Below are 26,570 nucleotides of genomic sequence, written 5' to 3' on the forward strand. Positions count from 1 at the left end.
GGTGGGCATCTCCACCTCTCTCTCTCTCTCTCAGTCCCAATGGCTGAGGAAAAAGTCAGGAGAAGAGGGGATTTTTGGTACACATGCCGGGGTCTTCAGGCACGCCTCCAGACCTAAAGCAGGCCAGGCAAGGGAGCAAATGTGGCAAGTGTAGTTACTGGGATGTATAGTTCACCTACAATCAAAGAGCATTCTGAACTCCACCAGTGATGGAATTGAACCAAATATGGCACACAGAACTCCCATGACAAACAGAAAATGATTGGTTGGGGGGGGGGGCACCAAAATACTATTTGCTTACTGTTGAAAATTACCTAGGGCCACCTCTGACTGTGAGCATGGAACCTACAAAAATGGATGAATTACTGATGTTTCACAATCATATAATCTACTTTATTTTAAAATATTTCTTAAAGGTTTTACCCTGAGCCATTGGCTATTACAAACAGAAATTGTAGTGGGGGAAATTGCCTATAATACAGAGAACTATTCATTTTAGGAGAGCATTTAGAGAAAATGGAGGCTTATTTTAGCTGTTGACCTTCATACTGTACATACTGTCAACTTTCATAAGCCTTTTTGTAGCTAGGAAACACTGCCCCAATTTTATTCAGTTTGTTTGCAGGTTCCATTCAGAAAAGAAATTGTGCAGGTTTGAATATCCTTTATCCAGAATGCTTGGGATCAGAAGCACTTTGATTTCTCGATTTTGAAATATATGTACATAATAACATATATTTTAGATGTGGCATCCAGGTCGAAACGCAACATTCATTTATTTTTCATATATAGCTTGTACACAACCTAAAGGGAAATCTATCTAATAATTGTCATAGTTCAAATGTAGTGGCATATGCTAACATAGGTGCCTTTCCAGGAGGCCCTTGCCAGATGAGACATTGAAAATTGTGTGAAAAAAACTTGATGAGGAAATATCGGCTTGCTGGATTTTTTTTTTTGGCTTAAGTCATTGCAATAATTGCAGTGTGGGCCCTTCTCACCCATAAATAGTGTATAAATCTTTGCTTGCTTCAGTCTTTTATGTGAGAACAAAAATGAAGAAAAATTCTGGAAAGTCATTTGTCCTTTCTTGTGATGAAACATTCATACAAATGATTTCTGTATAAATTAGGCAAATTGCTTAGCTATATTACAATAGCCACTGCCTTCTTGCATGGAATTTTTAAAAAAAATCTAAAATCATTGGTTGGAAGGGAGTTTGATCACTCAGCCAGTCTTTTGTGTTTGCTGTGGGTATGTAAATGCTTAGTTCACAAAGGGAAATCACAGCAGTTTTGCACAGAAATGGTTTTGTTCAAATTATGGAAACTTCAATAAAGATCAGAGCACTCTTTGTGGTCTTTTTATATAGAGGAGAAAAAACCTCTTATGGAGGCTGTCGATTCCTTATTTCCACATGTCAATTCATGGTATGTCATGAATGATAACTTTTGTCAATATTCACATCTTTTATCATGATCCTCAAAAATTTCTAAACCAACTGTCCAGTGGAACTGTGTGAAAATTCTGTATGATCTTTGCTGGGTTGTATTTATTTTTATGGAATTGAATTTTTCTGCCCTCTTTTATTTATGTATTAATTTCAATTTTAATTCATTCTTCTCCCAGCAATATAAGACTTTCATAGAATCATAGAATCAAAGAGTTGGAAGAGACGTCATGGGCCATCCAGTCCAACCCCCTGCCAAGAAGCAGGAATATTGCATTCAAATCACCCCTGACAGATGGCCATCCAGCCTCTGTTTAAAAGCTTCCAAAGAAGGAGCCTCCACCACACTCCGGGGCAGAGAGTTCCACTGCTGAACGGCTCTCACAGTCAGGAAGTTCTTCCTCATGTTCAGATGGAATCTCCTTTCTTGTTGTTTGAAGCCATTGTTTCATGTCCTAGTCTCCAGAGAAGCAGAAAACAAGCTTGCTCCCTCCTCCCTGTGGCTTCCTCTCACATATTTATATGTGGCTATCATATCTCCTCTCAGCCTTCTCTTCTTCAGGCTAAACATGCCCAGCTCCTTAAGCCACTCCTCATAGAGCTTGTTCTCCAGACCCTTGATCGTTTTAGTCACTCTCCTCTGGACACATTCCAGCTTGTCTATATCTCTCTTGAATTGTGGTGCCCAGAATTGGACACAATATTCCAGGTGTGGTCTAACCAAAGCAGAATAGAGGGGTAGCATTACTTCCCTAGATCTAGACACTATGCTCCTATTGATGCAGGCCAAAATCCCATTGGCTTTTTTTGCCGCCACATCACATTGTTGGCTCATGTTTAACTTGTTGTCCACAAGGACTCCAAGATCTTTTTCACATGTACTGCTCTCGAGCCAGGCATCGTCCCCCATTCTGTATCTTTGCATTTCGTTTTTCGTGCCAAAGTGGAGTATCTTGCATTTGTCACTGTTGAACTTCATTTTGTTAGTTTTGGCCCATCTCTCTAATCTGTCAAGATCGTTTTGAATCCTGCTCCTGTCCTCTGGAGTATTGGCTATCCCTCCCAATTTGGTGTCGTCTGCAAACTTGACGATCATGCCTTCTAGCCCTTCATCTAAGTCATCAATAAAGATGTTGAACAGGACCGGGCCCAGGATGGAACCCTGCAGCACTCCGCTCGTCACTTCTTTCCAGGATGAAGAGGAAGCATTGGTGAGCACCCTCTGGGTTCGTCCATTTAACCAATTACTGATCCACCTCACCGTAGTTTTGCCTAGCCCACATTGGACTAGTTTCCTTGCCAGAAGGTCATGGGGGACCTTGTCGAAGGCTTTACTGAAATCCAGGTACGCTACATCCACGGCATTCCCCGCATCTCCCCACCTTGTAACTCTATCGAAAAAAAGAGATCAGATTAGTCTGGCATGACTTGTTTTTGATAAATCCATGTTAACTATTAGCGATGACCGCATTTGTTTCTAAGTGTTTGCAGACCACTTCCTTATCAATCTTTTCCAGAATCTTGCCTGGTATCGACGTGAGGCTGACCGGACGGTAATTGTTTGGATCATCCTTTTTTCCCTTCTTGAAGACTTTATTATGCAAGTTATAAAATGAGTGAAACATTACTTATATTCCCTACATACCCCATCTAGCATTAAACACTAATAATTAATCTCCTCCTCTCACGTCCCCCTGGAAACTGTAATAAAAGGAAAAAAATGATAAATCTACTTAGATTGATTTCCCATCTCCTTCATTAAAGACTTATGATGAAAATATCATGCCACTAGCTTGTCTTAAAAACTTTCTATTTCTACATTATAATCTCATTACTGTATATGTATAAACTTCAAAACTCCCACCTTCTCCCTTAAAGACATAAGATGAAAATATCATACCACTAGCTTGTCTGAAAAATTTCTCTGATTCTACATTATAGTCTCATTATTGTATATACATAAACTTCAAAACTTGCCATTGTTTTTACATTTTCTATTTATGAAAACAACTAGTGGTTCCCATTGTTTAGAAAAGTGTCTATTGATGGATGTTCTATGCAGTTATTAACACCCAACTTTGGTGATGATTATAGCATACCATGGCCTCATGCCAGGTTACAGTTGTGGCTTTTTCAGTTAAAATCGTTACATTTAAGTTAATTGGTTTGGTTTTCGCTGTAATTAGTTTTAAGTACCCATGGATGCACCAACTAATACACGCTTTAGCATGTGGAGACTGGGTTACCAGGCGTACTTTTCAAACTCTATGGCTTGCACTGTAATAGACAGTGAAGCAGCAAAAACCGCAAAGAAATCGAGATACACGCACACATCTCACAGTGAATGCTGTCAAAGTCATATCTTGTACTTCAAAATGTTCCTTTTTCCATCTTCTACTTGATATCAGACTAAAAGCATCGTGCATCTTCCATGCCTCTCATATTTTTAGTGCTTTAAACCTGAAGCCACTGGTAGGAAGTGCTAAGTTGAATGAAAAAGAAATTGCTACATGATAACATGTTCTGAAAGAAGCTCCTATATATTATCTTGTCAAACTAAAGATGCTTCAGAGATAGATATGTTATATTCTTGTAGGTCTTCCCCCTCCTCTTTCTTTCTCATACTTTAATTGTTGCTGAGTAAATAAAAGTTATGAATAATAGCACTCATGAAGTGATCACTCCCCAAACACTTTGAAAACAAGACAGTGTTCTTTAAGTACTTATTGACCAATCAGCTTCTTCCAAAAGAACAAATATAGCATCACCATTTTCCAAGTATACTTAAAAATATGTTTTAATGGGGCTGGGCTTTAGCACAGCAGGTTAATCACCAAGCTGCAATAAATCTTTCCAACCGGACAGTTGATAATTGGAAGCCTGGGACAGGGTGAGCATCTGATCTTCTGCCAACCTAGCAGTTTGAAAACAAATGTGAGCAGATAAAATAAGAACCACATTAAAGCAGAAAGGTATTTTTGGCATTGCGTTTTAATCAGAAAGAGTTTAAGAACAAAGAAAAGCTCTTTGGCAAGGAGATCGAGCAATAGCACCCCCTGTGGCCAGAACCAAGCACAGCCTCCAAAGATGCCGAAAGATGGGAGAGTATATATCTATATAAATAAAAATGTAATGTTTGTTTGTGGTATTCACAGAACTCAAAAACTACTGGACGAATTGACACCAAATTTGGACACAAGACACCTAACAACCCAATGTATGTTCTTCACTCAAAAAATTGATTTTTTCATTTGGGAGTTGTAGTTCCTGGGATTTATAGTTCACCTACAATCAAAGAGCATTTTGAACCCCACCAACAATGGAATTGAACCAAACTTGGCACACAGTTCTCCCATGACCAACAGAAAATGCTGGAAGTGTTTGGTGGGCATTGACCTTGAGTTTGGGAGTTGTAGTTCACCTACATCCAGAGATCACTGTGGACTCAAACAATGATGGATCTGGACCAAACTCTATATGAATACTCAATATGCCCAAATGTGAACACTGGTGGAGTTTGGGGAAAATAGAATCTTGACATTTGGAAGTTGTAGTAGCTGGGAGTTATAGTTCACCTACAATCAAAGAGCATTCTGAACTCCAGCAATGATGGAATTGAACCAGTCTTGGCACACAGAACTCCCATGACCAACAGAAAATACTGGAAGGGTTTGGTGGGCAGTGCACTTTGGTTTTGGAGTTGGAGTTCACCTACATCCAGAGAACACTGTGGACTCAAACAATGATGGATCTGGACCAAACTCTACACGAAGACTCAATATGCCCAAATGTGAACACTGGAGGAGTTTGGGGAAAATAAAATCTTGAAATTCAGGAGTTGTAGTTGTTGGGATTTATAGTTCACCTACAATCACAGAGCATTTTGAACCCCACCAAGGATAGAATTGGGCCAAACCTCTCACACAGAACCCCCATGTGGGCCACAGCAACGCGTGGCAGGGGATGGCTAGTTATTATTAAAATTATTGAAAGGTAACATGTACCGTGATTATTAAACAAACAATGGTTCTTAAAAACTGTAGTAGAGTAATTCAGATTTCTAGCACTGATTATCCCATGTAGAGAGATGATAACTATTATCTGTATTGAAACAAAAGGAGGTAGATCTGGAGCACATCTCAAAAGTGGAAAACAAAGAGTTTCAATCTCATATTGGTGAAGGAGCCAAAGGTCTTTTTGTTAAATCTGTTTTTCCTCATTACTGAAGTCAACCTCCACCTGTGCTCTTTCCCAATGGAAAAATGAAGTTTTATGCTGACTTTTGTGGATCAAAACAGTTCTTCTTTTTGATTCGCTAGGGACTCATTAGAGATGGAAGATAGACTATTTCAAACTTTTATTTCATGTTCAGACCAGAATAAATATCAGTGGTATTTATTTTGCTCTATGTCATCAGTAACTCGGAGTAAAAATAAACTAAGGCTCAAAAATGAAAGACATCCTACTTGTGTTCATGAGTTGCAAAACAATCCAGCTGAAGAACTTTGAGAAGCTTACGTTGCACTTCTATATCAAGAACTCACACCTTTCAAGCACTAAGCAGAGGTTGCCTGGAGGACAAGTAGAGGTTGTGCTGACTGATTTTTTAAAACATGGTTCTTTTCGATCCCAATTATTTTACTGTACACCCTTTACATATTACACCACAACATAGTATAACCTGAATAAAATTATTCTGAAAGTGTTCTCAGATTTTCCCAAATGTTAAATACTAGTAAATGGCTACAATGATAAATAGTTAACTGTTTAACCATTTATCATTGGGAGTATGATATGTATACCTTTGCTAGTACTAAAAATCTGTTTAAGTCTCAAATGTCTGGAAGAAACTTGTGCTGTTGTATCCATTGCAAAGATTTAATAAAATCTGATTTCTGATTCCTTTTGAATATGGCATGAAAAGGAACCTATAGCATCTTAGAGCAGTGTTTCTCAACCTTCCTAATGCCGTGACCCCTTAATATAGTTCCTCAAGTTGTGGTGACCCCCAATCATAAAATTATAGTTGGGGGTCACAACAACTTCACACTGTAATTTTGTTACTGTTATGAATTGTAATGTAAATATCTAATATGCAGAATGTATTTTCATTCACTGGACCAAATTTGGCACAAATATCTGATATGCCCAAATCTGAATACTTGTGAGGTTGGGAAGGGATTGATTTTGTCATGTGGGAATTGTAGTTGCTGGGATTTATAGTTCACCTACAATCAAAGAGTATTCTGAACTCCACCAACAATGGAATTGGACCAAACTTGGCACACAGAATTCTTATGACCAACAGAAAATACTGGAAGAGTTTGGTGGGCATTGACCTTGAGTTTTGGAGTTGTAATTCACCTACATCTAGAGAGCACTGTAGACTCAAACAATGATGGATCTGGACCAAACTTGACAGGAATACTCAATATGCCCAAATGTGAACACTGGTGGAGTTTGGAGAAACTAGACCTTGAAATTTGGGAGTTGTAGGTGCTGGGAATTATAGTTCACCTACAATCAAAGAGTATTCTGAACCCCACCAATGATAGAATTGGGTAATCTAGCTGCCGCTCATTGGACTAATTGAAGTTTCCGAACAGTTTTCAAAGGCAACCCCACGTAGAGCGCATTGCAGTAATCTATTCAGGATGTAATCAAGTTCAATATCATTCCCTGAATGTTAGTCAGGGAAACATGTTTATGTGTGGCATTTATGATGATAGGGAGATCTCAGGTCAAGATTTGTTTCACTGCTTGAACTTCTTTTCTTTTTCCAATAATTTTTTATTAAAGGTATACAAGTAAATTATAATCCATACAAAAGGGTAGTAATACGAAGAAAAGGGAGAAAGAAGAAGGAGAGACAAATAACTAAAAAATTAAATACACTGCTTGGACTTCTTTAACTGGTGTTCCTTAGGACTGAATTTGGATTGTCTGGTTAATATGCATATGATATCCCTCCCTCCAAGTTGTAGACCCCAATCTCTCTCTCTCTCTCTCTCTTTTTTTTTTTTGTCATGTCAGGAGCATCCTGATGTGAGATAATTGGCCGTCTGCAAGGACGTTGCCCAGGGAACGCCCAAATTATTTTGATGTTTTATCATCCTTGTGGGAGGCTTCTCTCATGTCCCCACACGAGGAGCTGGAGCTGATAGAGGAAGCTCATCTGCCTCTCCCCGGGTTCGAACCTGTGACCTGTCGGTCTTCAGTCCTGCCGGCACAGGGCTTTAACCCACTGCGCCACTGGGGGCTCCTAATCTCATTTTAGTGTGTATGTACAATATATAGATCTCATCTATATGCAGAATAGAAGGGGGATTTGTTGCATATCAGGGCTAAACACTGACCTTTCATATTACCTCAAAAATGATGAGTTAGATTTGTAAAGTTTGGAAAATGCAACAGATAGTAAATGCCTATTCTCCTTTGGGAGTTCAGTGAGAAAGAGGCCAGCAGAGTTGAATTAATAGCAGTATTTATTGTTAAAGAGTTTATACTCTCAGCCAGGAATGCTAAGATTACTCATTGGAGGATGTTATGTTCAGCGATACATTTACATTTGACTGTTAAGACGTCCACAGCATCATCTTGGCAGAACTATCTGCCATTAATTAGCAAGTCCAAAAGCAAAGAGATGAAGGCAACTGTGATTATAATCATAACTTACAGATGCATTGTTGGATCCCATTTGCTATCAACAGTAGATTGCCAGATTTAGATGAATGCCCTTTCCATATCCCCGTTTGAAAGCCTTGGCAGCTAACATGTAGTGCTTATTAATTTTCATAACCCCATTAGTTGCTCTTACCACTGTGGTGACGAATCCTTACCTAGAAGAGCAATGAGCAAAACATATAATGCTAACATATATAGTCTGAATTTCAAAAAGTAGCAGTGCAGATTTTTTAATGGTAATAGTATGCTGAATTCTATATTTATATTTCTCCTTGTTTCTGATAATTCAGCTGAAGACATTCCTATCTGTTTCATTGCTAGTCATTACTTATTGAATTCACCACAACTACTATTAGATACTAGCAAAATTAATGTTTATTGTTTGAAATAAAGGTAGAATTTTGACACTAAAATATGTATGTGACGGATGCAGAGAAAGCTGTACATGGAACACATTGTGAACTGTTAAAACATTTTCCAGAAAACAAGTGTGCTTACATGAATGTAGGCATGTGAACTGAATAATTTATCATCTTTCTGAGTAGAATTGTCAGTTTCTTTCTAACAACAAAGTTACAATGGTTCTTCTTTCCCCATCCCCATTCTTTTTATTTACATAGCATTTGTGGAATTCAGCATCTGGAGCGAGCAGGAAACAAGCTGACTCTCTTTGACTCCCTTTATTTCTGCATAGTGACATTTTCTACTGTGGGCTTTGGAGATGTTACTCCGAAGATCTGGCCTTCAAAACTGCTGGTTGTCATTATGATCTGTGTTGCCCTTGTAGTGTTGCCGATACAGGTATTTTTTCCTCTTAATATAGAAACAATTGGAATAAAAGTGGATTGTTTGAAAACATTTTCAATTTTATATCATTTTTCCAAAACAATAATAACTTCATTTGTCATCTGCAAGCTTATAGAGGCAAGTTTATAGAGTCTTCCATAGAGAGCTCAAAAGCTGCCAGTATCCAAAGATTATTTGATTAGCCTATTTCAAACCTGTATCAGTGTCTTATGTTCAAATCCATTAAGCTCTTGTGTCTTTTTTCTCTTCTGTATGCAAACCATTATTTCTAATTAATGTATATTAATTTTAGTATATTTATTTATTTTATTAATATATTTACTGTATTTCTATCCCACCTTTCATACCCCAAGGGGGTTACAGCTTGGCACAATTCGATACCACGTTGAAACATAAACTTATTTATTTCTTTGTTTGTTTCTCAACATACCACTCTTTCACATGATATAACTATAGCACTACAATTCCACTTTAGGTGCCATGACTACATCCTATGGAATTCTGTGATAGGCAGTTTAGGAAGGCATTTTTAGCTCTCCAATTTACAAGCCTTAGGACTCCATTGGAGGTTCTCATGGTAACTAGTGGGTAGTAGGCATGGTTTGGTCCAGTTGGAATTTTCGTTATTCAAAATAAAGTTGGAAAATTTTCCTTTTTGAAGCTATTTTGAAGTTTTTAAGAAAACCGGAAGTCTCTTTGCCCTTCTGAAGCTTTTTTGCCATTTTTGTTATGGCTCATGAAGTGAGTCAGAAATTATTCAGCTTTTCCCCACTTCTGGTCCCTGGCCTCAGCTCAAGCCAGAGAAGCCAGTTTTAAAGCCAGAGAAATGAGTTATAAACCAAAGAAGCATGAATTTGCTCCGCTTCTATCTCAAGCCAGAGAAGCAAGCCCATTTTAAAACCAGAGAAATGAGTTATAAACCAGAGAAGCGAGTTATAAACCAGAGAAGCATGAATTTGCTCCCCTTCCATTTCAAGCCAAAGAAGCAGAACAAATTAATGCTTCTCTGATTTATAACTCACTTCTCTGGCTTGAGAAAGAAGCGGAGCGAATTCATGCTTCTCCAGTTTATAACTTGTTTCTCTGGCTTTAAAACTGTCTTGCTTCTCTGGCTTGAGACAGAAGTGGAGCAAATTCATGCTTCTCTGGTTTATAACTAGCTTCTCTGGCTTTAAAACGGGCTTGCTTCTGTCTCAAGCCAGAGAAGCAAGCCAGTTTTAAAGCCAGAGAAGCGATTTATAAACCAGAGAAGCATGAATTTGTGAATTTCCTCCACTTGCTTTTCCCCACTCCTGGAGTAAAACAACTACTTTCAAAGTAAAGACCATGCAATGAAACAAGAAATAACACTTTCAAACTATTAACGAAAGGATTCAGAGTCTCAGAAGTTCAAAAAGTTTTGAACTTTTTTTCTGTGAAAATCAGAATTGACATTAGAATCGAACCACCAGTGCTCCCTACATCCGAAATGAGTTTTGAACCTAGTGAGTAGCTGTAGTTGTATAACATGAAAAGAATATAGGATTCAAGGTAGAATCCAGAAATTAAAATAAATACAAATAAAACCACACATGTGTAGAAACATGCAAATGTTATTGTTAGCAGGTAATGAAACTAGCTGTAGAATTAAAAGAATTTAAATGTATGTATTGAAAAGATAAGAAATTAGCACAGTATTAAAAGCTCTTTTAAAAAATAATAGGCATCTCCATTTCCTGGTTAGATTTTTAAAAATCTCCCAGATAGCCTGAAAGAAATTTGGAATTATTCAGTACACCCTTCCTGTGCATTTTGTCTTACAATGCGATTTTGTAATATTTCTGTTAAGATCTATAATCTTATATTGACATAAATTACATCTTAATCTGGAAAGTGTGTTTTGCTCAAGTATTTGGAGCACATGAAACACTCAGACATCCCTACCTGTCTGTAGTCACCATCTCAGATGATGTGTGTCTTAGTTTGCCTGAATGTGTGCCTAGAAGGAAAACCTATTTTGGATTCTGATCCATTTCTAAAGTTATAGAGTAGAAGTTGCCAAACACAACGTTCTGAACAGAAGAATCAGATACGCTGTAACATGATTTTATTTTAATCATGACTAATTCATCTTGAACCAGAGTGGTGACTGACTAATGCCATGCTAATAAAAGGTAGTCTAGTGTATACAATACAAACATTTTGGCACGTTTGCTCTCTGTAGAAAATGATCATATTAATTTTACCTACTGCCAGTTTAAAGGAATAGAATAATGAGATGGTGATCAAAAGGCTTCTTCTTCTTCCTCCTCCTCCTCCTCTTCTTTTTTTAGAACATACCTGTTGGCTCTTGCTACCAATCTGTCCTTGCATATCAGCCATGCACTGTGTGTTAAATTCACGTATGAATGAGCCATCTCAGTTAAAATCGCCACAAATAGTTGTTTCTAGGCAACTAGGTCATATGGTTTCTCATCTTTTATCTCATTGGCTTGATGCCTCAAAGATCTGAGGGCATGCTTCATTGGCATTCAGATATGTTTCATTCTTGTCTTTCCATTTTATTGCAGTTTGAACAACTGGCTTATTTGTGGATGGAAAGACAAAAATCAGGTGGAAATTATAGCCGGCACCGAGCTCAGACAGAAAAGCATGTGGTATTGTGTGTGAGTTCTCTTAAGATTGACCTGCTCATGGATTTCCTAAATGAATTCTATGCTCATCCTAGGCTTCAGGTAAATCAATTCAGGCATAAATCTTTTACAAACTGACTTCTAAAGTGTTCAGTTCAGGTATGACTGAAATGATAATCTTAGCCTTGTTTCGAGAGTCTGGCAGTTTTCCCTGTAAAGTTTAAGCATATCAAAAATCAAGATGCATTAAAAATCAAGACGTGTTAAGAAGCCTTACCATGGATGTTTAAAGCTGATTAGAGCATCCAGTGCTTCCTTTCATTTTTGGTGCTCATCTTGACGTTTCTTATGAACAATGGAATTTATGTGGGTACCTGTGTTTTCTCCTGCAAACCCAGATATTGTTTTCTAAATCATGTAGAGGAAGTGATTTAAATTCATCTCAGCATGGTGCAAAGATTTGTGCTTCAATCTCTTGCTGAGCAGCTTTGGCTTCAGTGAAATCACTGTGGAGTGACATAGCATGGACCTGTTTTCCTTTTTCATTTGAAAACTGAAAATCAAAATAAGTTACTTCTCATGAATCATATTCTCCACTTCTAGTCTGACTGAGCTAAACATTAAACAAAAATGTATTCAATTGAATGTTCTTTCTCATTCTGATCTCCACTTCTCCATTCTCTTTCAATCACATTTTTACAGGACTACTATGTGGTTATCCTATGCCCCACTGAGATGGATGTTCAGGTTCGAAGAGTTTTACAGATCCCAATGTGGTCTCAAAGAGTTATCTATCTTCAGGGTTCAGCGTTGAAGGATCAAGACCTGTTAAGAGCTAAGTAGGTACAAATACACATCCTTCCTTCCTTATACTTTTTTGTTTTCAATATTCCGTATTTAATAGTATTCCTGTACCTTTGTATTTTGGAAAGTGAACAGTTAACATAATTTTCATTTAAAAACCTGTTAAGAGCTAAGTAGGTATAAATACACATCCTTCATTTCTTGTACTTTTTATTTTTTTTCATCTTTGCAATTTGAACTTCATTAGTTATTTTATTTGTCGTGTCAGGGCAACCAGTCAATAATATTACATTTCTAACAGAACAAAGCAAACAAACAGAGAAAATACAAAATTTGTGAGTTTGGTAGTTGATTAAATGTCCTTTGACCAGTATCTGGCCACTTGGAGTGCTTCTGGTGTTGCTGCAAGAAGGTCCTCCATTGTGCATGTGGCAGGGCTCAGGTTGCATTGCAGCAGGTGGTCAGTGGTTTGCTCCTCTCCACACTCGCATGTCAAGGATTCCACTTTGTAGCCCCATTTCTGAAGGTTGGCTCTGCATCTCATGGTGCCAGAGCGCAGTCTGTTCAGCGCCTTCCAAGTCATCCAGTCCTCTGTGTGCCCAGTGGGGAGTGTCTCATTTGGTATCACCCATGGGTTGAGGTTCTGGGTTTGAGCCTGCAACTTTTGGACTCTTGCTTGCTCGGGTGTTCCAGTGAGTGTCTGTAGATCTTAGAAAACTATTTCTAGATTTAAGTCATTGACATGCTGGCTGATACCCAAACAGAGGATGGGCTGGAGATGTCTCTGCATTGGTCCTTTCACTATTGGCTGCTACTTCCCAGCTGATGTCAGGTGGTACAATGCCGGCTAAGCAGTGTGATTTCTCCAGTGGTGTAGGGCGTAGACACCCCGTGATAATGCGGCATGTCAAGGGGACATGAGAGAAGCCCCCTTGCAGGATTGCAAGACATCCGGGCGTCCCCTGGGCAACTTCTTCATAGACAGCTGATTATCTCACCACAGAAGTGACCACCATGCAAGCAAGCAAGCAAAACAACCAACAGACCTTTTCAGGACCAACCATGACAATAATCTCAATCAACATCAAAGGCATGTCAGCTGCCAAAGAACAACTGCTCTATGAACTTCATTAGTTTAGACCTCCACATATAAGAACTAGTGGCCAAACAGAGAGGAAGTACAGTGTCAAATCTGGTGCTATATTACTATAGTTATTCACTTTTTACAATAGTAAATATTTAGGATTTGTTTTACTGACCCTTAGGAAGCACATTAATAATTTCTCTCTCTGTGTGTGTGTGTGTGTGTGTGTGTGTGTATATATATATATATATATATATATATATATATATATATATCATATACATATTATTTTCATCCTTAGACAAGAAGTATCTTTACAAATTACCTGAAAGACTAAATAGGTCTTTCCAAGTAAAAGCAGTCTCTCAAGTAGCCAAGCTTCCCCTTTTTAGAGTTTTGAAAACTGATAACAGGACTTCAACATGATCCAGTGGCCTCTTGCATCTTACCTCAAGAAAAAAGCAAGATGTATATTCAATAAATAAATAATTAAAATAAAATAATTGGTGCATTCATGCTGAAAGGTATTATATTCTACCACAAGGTTGCCACACTTAGAACAAAGGATGCATCCCTAGGTTTCATCTCAAAGAAAGCAACAAATAATTTCAGGAATTCCCTTCCTACTGCGAGAGTATATTAATGGACCATGCACTTTTTAAAATAGGCCATTCACAATTTATAACTTTTTTTCATGTCAGGAGCAACTTGAGAAACTGCAAGTCGCTTCTGGTGTGAGAGAATTGGCCGTCTGCAAGGAAGTTGCCCAGGGGACACCTGGATGTTTCATGTTTTACCATCCTTGTGAGAGGCTTCTCTCATGTCCCTGCATGGAGAGCTGGAACTGATAGATGGAGATCAACCTGCTCTCCCTGAATTTGAACGGTTCCGCCAGCACAAGGGTTTAAGCTATTGCACCACCGGGGGCTCCTAAGTTATAACTTATTCTGTGCATAAGGCTGCATTTTCTGTACAGAAAACACCATTTCCTGCATGAAAAATATTTCAAGACAGAAAAATTAATTCAAGTGCAGAAAAAAGGCTTTTTGAATTTTATACAGAACTAACCGCCAATCACAGCTTTTTGTATGTTTGCAGAAACAACATTTTATATACAGAAATTAATACTCCTGCATTGCAATGTTCTTAAATGTTGTTTCCTGTATAGAAAATGCCACTTTCTTTGCAAAACAACCATGTGCAAATTTTGATCATAATAAATCCTGTCTCCACTAGCAACGTAACACTAGCAATGTAACACTAGCAACGTAACACAAACTAGGTCAGAAGTTGTACCTGAATGTCCAGATAATGTCCAGGGGTTTTAAACCTCCACACAGGGTAAAACCAGTTAGTCTAATTTTATTCCATGTTAGCAAAAGTTACAGAATTCTCTGGAGATTTTCTGTCCTTGGAGGGTTGGGGTGAGCAGCTAGGTCAGTTCAGATCCAGAAGCAATACTGCTATTCACATTGGCCAGGGCCATCATCTTTTCCATGATCCGCAAACCCGACACCTTTCCCCTTTCCTCCCTCCAAGTTGCTGGCTTCAGCAAAGATGCCCAACAATAAACAGGAATTATCTGGAGCTCCATAGCTACCACTGTAGAGAGAAACAATGACAAAGGTAAGGGTGATCATCCAGCAGAACTGAATTGGGTTCCACCTGACTGAATAGTCAGGGCTCCACTCTAATTGCTCCCATGGGTTTGGAGGAGAATCTGGGATTGGCCCAAAGCAACAATGCTTCAGACCAGGCCCAGACTTAGGTGATCATAGAGAGACCTGCAGTCTAGTCTTGAGATTATTTATTTATTTACTTATGACGTTTATATGCCACCCTCTCACCCTGGTGCTAAAAATGAATCTGCATGTACTCTCCTTAGGCCATGCACTTGATCCTTTAGACCAGATCTGTCCAGAAGAGTTAGACTACCTATCTCCAGACTATGGAGACTACTCACAACAAGCCTTTCAAAGACTCAAACTATTGGCATTCATCAAATCTACACTTGCATTCAAGCATTGGCCAAAAACTTGCACAACTGCACTTGATTCATATATGACAGAGAAGTACAATTGGATGTCACCAGCATACTAATGTTACTTTGCTCCATTTTCACCACTCCCAGTAGTCTCATACAGATAATACATAACTCATACTATACTGTGACACGTCTGTATCATATATTTAGCTCCATGATATATTTGGTTTTTGTTAGTGTGTTCAAATTGTTTCCAACTTATGGTGACCAACAAGTTTTTCTGGGGATGAAAGTTTGAGACTTATCCAGCATCAGCCTTACTGCATTAACACTAAAGCCTCTTCATTATACATGTTTTTGAGTATGTATTGTAATGTGTCCCAGCAAAGACTGTCATATCACAGCACTCCTTAATGTTATGGATAGAAGTGGTTCATTTTCCTGGAAAACTGAATACATAGAGTAACAGAAAAGAATAAAAAGAATGAGTTTTATGAGCATTCTTTGTTCCCATTCAGTTATAGAAAAGAACATTGTCTGGTTCCTTGGTGTCACATTTTCAAAACCCTTAAATGAAATAATAGAGCTTCTTTGTAGGTGCAGTTTTTTTCTGTGCAGTGCTGTGTGTTTCAGGTTAGCATAGAAAACAATAACAGGGAACAGTGGTAGATTATACTGCTCCAGTCATGTAAGAACTGGGTCTGTGGGTTTCTTCTGTTTCATTGCTGCGGACATGAAATTTCATTCTCTCTCTATATGCGTAGGAGTTTGATCTATTAGGCAGGCAAGATACTTAGTTCATCAAATCTCTGTTGTAATGTACCTGGTAGCTCCTGTGTTGCTCTTATACTGTATATTAGATATATTTAGAGAGGAATCAGTTAATTGCTTATGATGAGAAGAGCACAAATTTCACTTGGAAGTAATAGCCATAGATAATTAGTTTAAAAAAACATAACAAAGGCATAAAATTAGTTCCTTATATTTTTGTTGGAATTCCATTTGTTTTTTCAGTACTTTCATACTTTACTAAATTATTTTACATGGTTCAGTAAAGATTTTACATAGTTCACAAATGAGTTCTCCTTTGTTCAGAACTCCTGCTTCAACATGCTCTATTGTATGGCTTGGAACTGATGAAAAGATGGTTGGAAGAAGAGTATGTTTTGTACTTCAGACTAGTGGTTTATAGCATGCAGGTGTTTTTCTTTTTAGTTCCTAAAAGTACCTATTTAGTTTCTTCTAAGAAATGGGAAAGAACTGTCTGTTTTAGGTACTTTGGAATTATAATACCGAAGCCTGAAATAAACCCATCCAGTGCACTTAGTATGTTGGACTGAAAGCAGTAGTGTGCTTGGAAGTTCCTTTAGCCAAAGTAATTATTTCTTGTCTATTTGCCTTTCTGCACACTTTTAGGGCTTATCCAGGCTTCATTTTAAGATGGAAGATTACTGACATTTCAATTCTATTCTATAGGACAATGAAAAAGTTATCTTTTTATGACTTTTAGGATTTCCAGCATTTTTGCATGGATACAAACAAAAAGCTACAGCACAATTCTATGCATGTCTACTTATTTTCGATTTTATATATATATATATATATATATATATATATATATATATAAAGAGAGAGAGAGAGAGAGAGAGAGATTTTATACAGTAAAGGTTAAAAAGGAAGAAGTCTCATAGATAAATAAAAAGAAATAAAAATATAGATAGAAAGTGTATTAGAAGCAAAGAATGGTGAAGAGAAGTAAGAAAAAGAAAAGAGAGGGAAGGAAAAGAAAAGAAAGAAAAAAAGAAAAAAAGTGTTTGTCCTCCCAATCTTCTTCATTGCGGTTTACTTTGGATCTTTCTGTTTTTGTTCGTCCATCCACTCCTCCTCTTTCTGATCTTTTGGAGCTCTATATCTTCAAATTGACTTTGGTCTCTTACAAATAGGTCTTAAATAGTGTCCAGTTCGTGGTTTTTATGTTATTTCCCTGTGATTTTGCAAAGGTCAAGTTGTTCATGTTCATCATATCCAATACTTTGAGTATCCATTGGTCTCTGGAAGGTGTTTCCTTTTGTTTCCACCTCTGTGCATAGACGATCCTTGCCACCATCGTCAGATAGTAGTATATTTTGTTTTTGTTAATTTCCCATTCAGTATTGATAATACTAAGGAGAAAATGTTCCAGTTTAAATGGAATTTTTGTCTTTAAGATTTTTTGGCAAGTTTCGTGAATCCCTTTCCAATAACTTTTTGCCTTTTCACATGCCCACCACATATGTACAAAATTCCCTTCCTGTTTTCCACATTTCCAGCAATTATTATTTATTTCTTTATTAAATTTACACTTTTTTTGGTGTTATCTATCATTGGTACATAATTTTCAGCCAAAATTTCATAATTTTGAAGCAGGAAAGACAAGTACTGGCAAATACACAAGAAGAACATAAAATTAAAACAGAAAAATTAGAAACAATTTATGCCAAAACAGAACTTAAACAAGAAATGATGGAACTATAGGAATTGGTGTGCCAATTAAGATGGAAGAACATTCTAGAAGAATATAAGACAGATTATTATCCAGATAATTGCAAAGATGATGGATTGCTCAGAAGAAATTATAGAACAAAACATAGATCATGTCTAAAAAATTACAACTATTTTTTCTCACCGTAACAAAGCAAAGAGAGATGTCATTGTTCACTATAAAAGGAAAAGAATGAGGGATGAAATATTAAAACACAACAACAAGAAGCCTACCTATTATAAAGGCAAGAAAATAGCAGTTGTAAAGGAATTCCCGACCACGACGATTATGAAAAGAAGAAAATATATGTACTTAAATGAAGAACTTTAAAAAGTCAGATCAAATTTAGATGGGAAAGAACAGAAGGTATAATGATTAGAACGTTATTGGTTGACATCTGAAGATAAGGCATGGGATTTTACAAAAAACTCTAAAAGGATTTGCAGGAAGACAAGAGGGGAGGATAAAAAGATCCCAGAAAAAGACCAAGATTTGACCCCCCCCCCCCCAAAAAAAACCCCAGACTTACCAGGTAACGGAGCGCCATCAAAATTGGATGCAATGGAAGAGGAAGGAGAGGAAGAGGAAGAAAACAATGATGATGACAATTAAATGCTATGCGAATAATGTGAATAGATTAAATTTTCCCAATAAAAGAAATAGAATTTTCAATCAGATTAAAAAAGGGAATTATTTAATCGCACTATAAGAAACCCACATATCCCAAAAACATGTCACACATTTAATCCAGAAGATCTTGGCATAGGAATTTTATTCGGCAGCACCAGAAAAAAAAAAGGGGGTGATAATTTATGTTAAAGATAAATTCAGGGCAAATTTAGCATTCAAAGATCAAGATGGCAGAATGGTGGGGATTTTGATGGAGATGGAAGGCCAGAAAATGTTAATGTGTAACATTTATGCTTCAAATGGGCCTAAGAGATCCTTGGTGAAGAAATTTAGAGGGAAAATTACTAATTTTCATTGAGTTTAACAGAGCCTAGTCCTGTTCCTGGAAAATTAACAGAATTCGAGTTCTGGAGAAAAACCAAGATGACATCATCATCATTATTAAGACTATGTATAGATATGATTTCCTATTATTTCAGTTACTATTGGCAATAGGTTCTCTGCGGTACTTCCAAAGACACTGAGGCTTCTTCTACACTGCCATATGAAATCCCTATTATCTGTGGATTATATACTTTGATGATTTGGATTATATAGCAGTGTAGAAGGGGCCTGAGAAAAATCACATACTCGTAGATAAGATCACAGAAGCAGAATTACAAGAAGTACATTACTTGAAATATGACACATTATTTAATGATATCTCACTGGTTTCAAGGTTATTGGCTAGAATCTGATTCAATAATGATACAAACTTCTAGGCAGTTGGAAGATGATAAGAATGGTAACGATGATGATGATTGATGGCGGTGATAATGGTGATGACAATAAAAACAGATATATAGCTTTGCATGGGAGGAAGCATGGTTGAATATAGTGGGATTTATTTCTTAGGCCCTTTCTACACTGCCATATAAAATCCAGATTATCCGCTTTAAACTGGATTATATGCAGGGGCGGCTCAACCCATTACGCAAAGTAAGCATTTGCAGTATAGTTGATTTTGCCCAGGGGCGCTCTTGAGGTGCTCTTGGGGGAAAATAGACCTTGACATATGCGAGTTGTAGTTACTGGGATGTATAGTTCACCTACAATCTAAGAGCATTCTGAACTCCACCAATGATGGAATTGAACCAAATATGGCACACAGAACTCCCACGACGAACAGAAAATATATATCAGTGATTGGCTGTTGCGGGGGAGGGGGAATACTGTTTGCTTACCATTGAAAACAGCCTCTGATTATATGGCAGTGTAGACTCATATTATCCAGTTCAAAGCAGATAATGAAGATTATCTGCCTTGATAATCTGGATTATATGGCAGTATAGAAGGGGCCTAAGTAGGCATGTATTTGATGACCTGTGAGGGAGCTAACATGGTATAGTAGTTTGAGCATTGGATTTTTGAGGCTAGGGCTCATATACCCGCTCAGCCATGGAAGTCTACTGGACAACCTTGAGCATGTAACATTCCCTCTGGCTCAGGCAAAGGCAAGCCCTCTCTGAACAAACTTTACCAAGAAAACCTATTTTATATTTGCAAGAAGTCAGGCATATCTTGAAGATGCACAACAACAACAACAACAACAACAACAACAACAGGCTTATGAAACCAACAATTTTATCAGTGAATAACTATACAAAAGATTCCATTTTATGGGAGTTCTCAATAGATGTATAATTTCTGCAAAACAAATAATTTTAAAGAATAAAAACTATTGATTAGATTTTTTTTTTAAAAAAAAAAAAAGATGCAATAGAACACCAACTAGGTGGAAATTGGCTGCTTGGAGTCCAAATACATCAGGTTTTCTATATTGATCTAATTGTTCTACAAAGAGTTTTGTGGCTTTTTATTTGTGTTGGATGGCAAAAGCTATCCATAAAAATATTTATGTTGATTTAGCCTATTACAACTTCCAGTGCTAAGAAACTATAAAAATGTACTTTGCTTTTTACAAAAGATGTAATCGAATGTGCCTTCACGAGAGTATTTTTAAAATGCTTTCTATGAGAAGCAACATGGGGAGAGCTTAATAGGGCATGTTATAAAAAAAAATGTAGCCCGATAAACGGGGAGTTGCTAAGCAGCTGCTCCTTTCTTTCTTCTTTTTCTTTTTCTTTGTAATGAATATATTAAAAAACGTCATTCGCTGGTCACTTCTTTTTAAAAACATATTGTTGTTGCTGCTGCTGTTGCACTCTTTATCTCAATATGCATGTATTTATGTGCGTCTCTATGTGGAAAATGGCATGGGTCAAACAGGAAAATTAGTGTGTATGCTATTCATTTTATTAAAATCATTTTGTTAAATGAAACTCTAAAAACTTTGGTTTAAAGAAATAGATACCTTTAAAAAGATTCATTTTTGCTATTTTGCTCTTCTTGGATTCAAAGAAAATGATAGTAAGATTGCAGGATGAATAGAGCTGATAGGGAATCAGCAAAATCAAGGAAAGGGAAGTGATAATTGAGATGATTTCACAGTTGATATGAGGATGAATGTGATTTGAAATGTAAGTTCGTTGTGGGGCTAGCCCAACCATTCAGCAGATCTGTATGTCACAAAAAGCCAGAACAAATTAGTTATTTAATTCAAAAACACATACATACCTTTTTTTAATCCTTTTCCACATGAAGATGTGGAAGAGGTACTTGAGAAATGTGCCTTCACTGTCAAAATAATTTAGTCTTTTTAGGAGTGTTGCTGACCTTAACACGAATAAATAGAGGAGAGGCTCATAATCAGTATAAAATTATTTGAGCCAGACGTGTTGTATGAAATATTTCTGATGAAATTATGAAATTATCTAAACAAAATGGGACAACCTTATCCTCAAACATAGATTTTTGCGTGAAACTGGCTGTCCATGTGCCTTGGCCAGAAGTCCTTTTGGAATTAGTGGTGAAAGATTGACTACATGTTGATAATGTTTTCATATGCTTTTTAGGATGGATGATGCAGAGGCTTGTTTCATTTTAAGTAGCCGATGTGAAGTGGACAGACCTGCAGCTGTAAGTCTTTCACAAACACTTTCTTGCCTTTGGTGTGCCTTTTGTTATTTGTTATGCATACTGTATAAGAATAGAGAAAGAGCTGTTGTGCATTATCATAGTCAGTGTTTCTCAGATTCTTCTTTTTGGACTTTTGGACCCAGAAATCCCAGCTAGTTTACCAGCTGCTAGGAATTGTGGGAGTGGAAATCCAAAATATCTGTAGAAGAAGAGTTTAAGAAACACTTATCTTAGTGGTATGAAAAAAACACATAAATGTAGACATTGTGATTAAAAAGATCTCAACTACTACCAAGAAGTAGTACCTTTAAGATAAACAAAATCCTTTGTTGACAAATATGTTGTGGTGGGAAGACAACATATCCAGAATAGGTTAATTTTAAAATATACCGGAAATATATTTGAGCTTGTAATAAACAGGAAAGTGGTACTACAAAAAGATCATATTCTGGCCCTGTAAATCAGTAATGCAAGAAATTACTCCAAACTAAATTAGAGAGCCAACATGATGTATGGTATTCAACTAGGACTCTGGAGAACAGAATTCAAATACCCACCCAACCATGGGAACCCACTGGGTAACTTTGGGGAGTCATGTTCTCTAAGCCTCAGAGGATGACAAATCTTGCCAAGAAAATCCTGTGGTAAAGTTACCTTATGGTTACCATAAGTTGTAAACAACTTGAAGGCAAACCACCATGATACGCAATTGGGAGTTACACGACATAAGTGCTCCTTTACATAAGCTGAGCTTTTTCTGTTTTACACCAGTGACCCTCCTGTTAATACTACCTCCACTGTGAAGCAGTGCTATTGATGGTAAAATAATGGTGGAAGCATTTTAATTAGAAATTACACCATTTTTTTTTTGACATTTGGAGAATATACCTAGTTTTCCTTGATTCTTGTAAGCTCTTGCCCTCCCTTCACTGACAAAAATCACTTTCATCTTACACAATGAATTCATTGTTAAGAAACTCTACATCAGTGATTCTCAACCTGGGGTCCCCAGATGTTTTTGGCCTTCAACTCCCATAAATTCTAACAGCTGGTAAACTGGTTGGGATTTCCGTGAGTTGTATGCCAAAAACATCTGGGGACCCCAGGTTGAGGACCACTGCTCTACATATTGCAGAAGATCTGGGGGTTTGTTTTGGGGTACAGAGTCAGTTCATGTGGGTCACTCACCTGCCAAGCCTCTTGAATTTACCCATCTATCCACATGCAGAGTAGGTTTGACTAGAACATATTCCTAAATTTCTCTGGATTGATAATTTCAGCAGAAGATTGATAGCTGTAGACAAGCAGTTTCTCAGGGAAGCTTGTCTGCCATTACTTTCTCATTGTAAATCTTCACTTATTTCATTTTTGCATGCAACAGTGAATAATTTCAGTTTTCTTATGCTCATGCACAAGAAAGATTTTGCACCTTTTCCAAGGGTTTTCGCATATATGCAGAATATTTGGGACTTTGTGCAAAGGTTTTGAGCAAAAATACACAGCATTATTGCAGCAAGCAAAAGGGACTCTCCACACCAGCGAAGTTGGTGGGGGGAGCAATTTGCCTCTCCCCCTGAATGAAGAGAATGGATGGTTCCAGTAGAACCATCTGGAAAAGGGGTCGGGGGTTGGCTGACTGTTGCAGCCAGCCTCCTCCCTCATTCTGCTGTGAGATTTCAAGCCTGTGCCGACATACTTAGCATATGGCAGGCATGGCCTCGGGTTCACATCACCTGGTCAGCCATTATCCCACGCCTCAGGTGGCCTGGAGGCGGCGACGTAAGGAAACTTGAGAGGGCCAGGAAGTGAGTGAACTGGGCCATGTGTACTGCACTGGCACGTGGCAGAGGATCTTACATTCATCACAATAACATTACATATGACAAAACACATTTCTACTGCTTGGACGGTGTACATCTATCGGATTTGGCTAACTCACAATTTTTGTCTGATTTGCAGATTGGGTTTCAAGGGGTTTTATGGGACTTGGTGGGGGATGGGGGCGAAATAGACATTTGCCCCCAATCCGTGGCATAAATAGCATAGAAAAACACAGATATTGATGTATACACAAGGCACCTGCACCCCTTAAGGGTTGGGGTCATTTCACTACAAACACTCACCTAGAGGTCACCAAATGGGTGAGGGGACATCACATGGTACAGAAACGGGAGAGTCTGAGATCAATAATTTGATACAGGCTTCTCCAGACCTTTACCTTAAAGGTTGCCCGGTTTGGGCTCCAGGGGACACAGATATTACACACTGAATAGCCGAGGACGCTGCCTCGGTTTGGACACCAAGTTCCTAGACACATAGTTTAAATCAGTTAAAGTTAAATAGGTAACATTTAATAAAGTTGCCCAAATTTGAATCCAAACTATTGTTGTCCAGTCTCGTTATTTCAGGGGTTAAGGGGCAAACACCCATCATTTTTGCCTGTTTTCTTCACACAAAATTATTGTTGTGCAGGCACCCAAATTTTATACAAATGAATTTTTTCAGAAAACAAAATCCCGAGTTATGAAAAATCTTGTTCAGAATGGCTATTTTCTTCGTAGAGTTTTTCCATGTGTCAGGTCAATCGTTCCCATTGAACACGAGAAAGTGAATGAATATTCCTAATAGATCTGAAGTGGTAAAGAACAGATTATGGGGAAGAGACTCCCCTGAGGGCTTTTTTTCTCCTCTATAACCAGTGCCTCTGGGGAAGGGCCTTGTCGTGGCGGCACTGCTTATACCAACGCTTCCCCATTTTTATAGTCCCATCTCTGTCACTTGTGTACTTAGCACCCCAAAGTGGAAGCTCTGATGAATTGCTTACCCTTGAATTCTTCCTTCCACTGCAACTGAATAACTAAAGAGTTATTCTTTTCTCCCATTTAATTTCCTTTGTTTATAATGGCTAAGACCAGAAAATAGGAGGGCAGAGAAAAATGGAATTATATAAAAAATATTCCGTTTTAAAGCTTGCCCTACTGTCACCTTTCTTGGAGGAGAATAAAAAGATTCATGATACGATAATTTATTAATCTTCCAATAGCACAGATTAAAACAAGAGACACGGCCTACAGTTGCTCCTCTGTTATTGATATTCCTTTTGACCCAAGCAAGACATTTTTTAATTGCCTGGCTTTTTATCATCTGGTGTAATTTGATTGCAAGCTTTATTTTATTTTTTTAAAATCCATTCTGTTTGAGTTATGTGTTCATCTGCTGCTCTTTGCTGTATTAACTAATTGATTATTTTGCTTTTATTAGCTTTGGATATATTTTGCCAAAGGGGAACATAAACATCTTTTGAATTAGATATGTTAAGTTCTTCTAAAATGATTTTCACTTCACTTCACTTTACTTCACTTCACTTTATTTCTTAATTAGTCGCTCTCCACCAAGGTGCTCCGAGCGACCTACAATCTAAAATAGCATTTACACAATATAAAAACATTCAACATAAAAACATTCAACAGTGACTATTTGGCAAATTAGATCTGATTACTTAAATGCACAATGAAACAGCCAAGTCTTGAGTGCCTTTACAAAAGGTCGCAACTCCGACATTGCTCTAATATATGGAGGCAATGAGTTCCACAGAATTGGAGCATAGGTCAAAAAAGCTCTATGCCTTGTAGCTTCCAGGTGTACCTCCCTAGGGCCTGGTATGTATAGGAGATTTTCCTGGTTGGATCGAGGTGACCACTGATGGAGAAAAGGAATGAGGCAGTCCCTAAGATATAAAGGTCCTTGGCCATTTTGAGCTCTAAATGTCAGGATCAGTATCTTGTAAGAGATCTGATGTTCTATTGGTAGCCAATGCAGTTGTTGCAGAATCAGTGTAATATGGGATCTTATAGATGATCCCGCTAGCAGCCTGGCCACTGCATTTTGGACCATCTGAATCTTCTGGGTTGTTGACTTCGGAAGGCCGGCATATAAGGCATTGCAATAGTCCAATCTCTTGGTGACTGTTGCGTGGATTTCTGTTGCCAATGCTTCTACCGAAAGGTAGGATGCCAATTTCCTTGCCTGGCGAAGATGAAAAAAGGCCTGCTTACTTATGGCAGTGATCTGGGCCTCCATTGTCAGCGATGAGTCCAACACAACCCCAAGGCTTTTAACAGTGGCAGATGGAACCAGAGCTTCCCCATCGAAATCAGGCAGAGACTGGATTAATTCTGGTGGCTGGCCGGGCCAGAGTATCTCTGTTTTTGCAGGATTCACTTGACTTCCCTAACCAGTTCTGAGATTAGATTGGAAGATTAGGAGTAGGAAGATTAGGAGTAGGACATGGGTAAGAATATTCTTCTTCTGACAAACATAATATAGAAATGACTTATAGTCCTTATCTGTTTATGTGTTGAGCAGACATGAATAAGCCATGAATCCTAGAAGCTGCATTACAGAACCAGTGTCAGATTGGCAAACAAAAAAGGACAGCAAAATGTCTAAAATTTTATCTATGACAATGACTTGTTGGTAAACAAACATCTTAATCCTAGTGATAATACAATAGCAGTTCCACATGTTACAGAAGAGATGTGTTTACTTCATGTATACCACCAATTGGCCTCTGCTCCTGGGTTTACCCAACTTAAAAAAAATGTCTGTACTTCAGGAAGTTATACCAAGCATAAAACCTTTGTATAGTACTTTGCAAGTTGTTTCAGTGTTCTGCATGAACAATCCCTTCTCTCATATAGGAACATAATTGTTTTCATGCAAAATACCTTTGTTTATTTTTAACATATAAATATCCATAATTTTAAAAAAAGACTGGCTATTGGCTACAAAGAAAACTTTTAATATTGAAGCTTCTTAGAAACCTGGACTTCTCCTTATTTATTTATTTACAGTATTTATATTCCATCCTTTTCACCCCGAAGGGGACTCAGGGCAGATCACAATACACATATAACCAGCAAACATTCAATGTAGTTTTTTAAATAATTTTTATTTTCATTTTAATAAAAGAATAC

At 37.7% G+C, this 26,570-nt stretch overlaps 1 protein-coding gene across 2 annotated transcripts in view; it reads left to right on the plus strand.

Annotated features, from left to right (window-relative positions):
- Positions 1-26,570, plus strand: part of KCNT2 (potassium sodium-activated channel subfamily T member 2) — a 349,979-nt gene that overhangs the window by 209,256 nt on the left and 114,153 nt on the right. For both annotated transcript variants that reach the window (XM_067467600.1, XM_067467601.1), the window contains exons 10-13: positions 8,755-8,935; positions 11,491-11,655; positions 12,256-12,392; positions 21,531-21,594. In XM_067467600.1, the coding sequence (XP_067323701.1) occupies positions 8,755-8,935; positions 11,491-11,655; positions 12,256-12,392; positions 21,531-21,594 (547 nt within the window). The remainder of the gene's footprint in view (positions 1-8,754; positions 8,936-11,490; positions 11,656-12,255; positions 12,393-21,530; positions 21,595-26,570) is intronic.

Source organism: Anolis sagrei, chromosome 4 (genome assembly GCF_037176765.1).
Source record: "Anolis sagrei isolate rAnoSag1 chromosome 4, rAnoSag1.mat, whole genome shotgun sequence".
NCBI classification, from domain to species: domain Eukaryota; kingdom Metazoa; phylum Chordata; class Lepidosauria; order Squamata; family Dactyloidae; genus Anolis; species Anolis sagrei.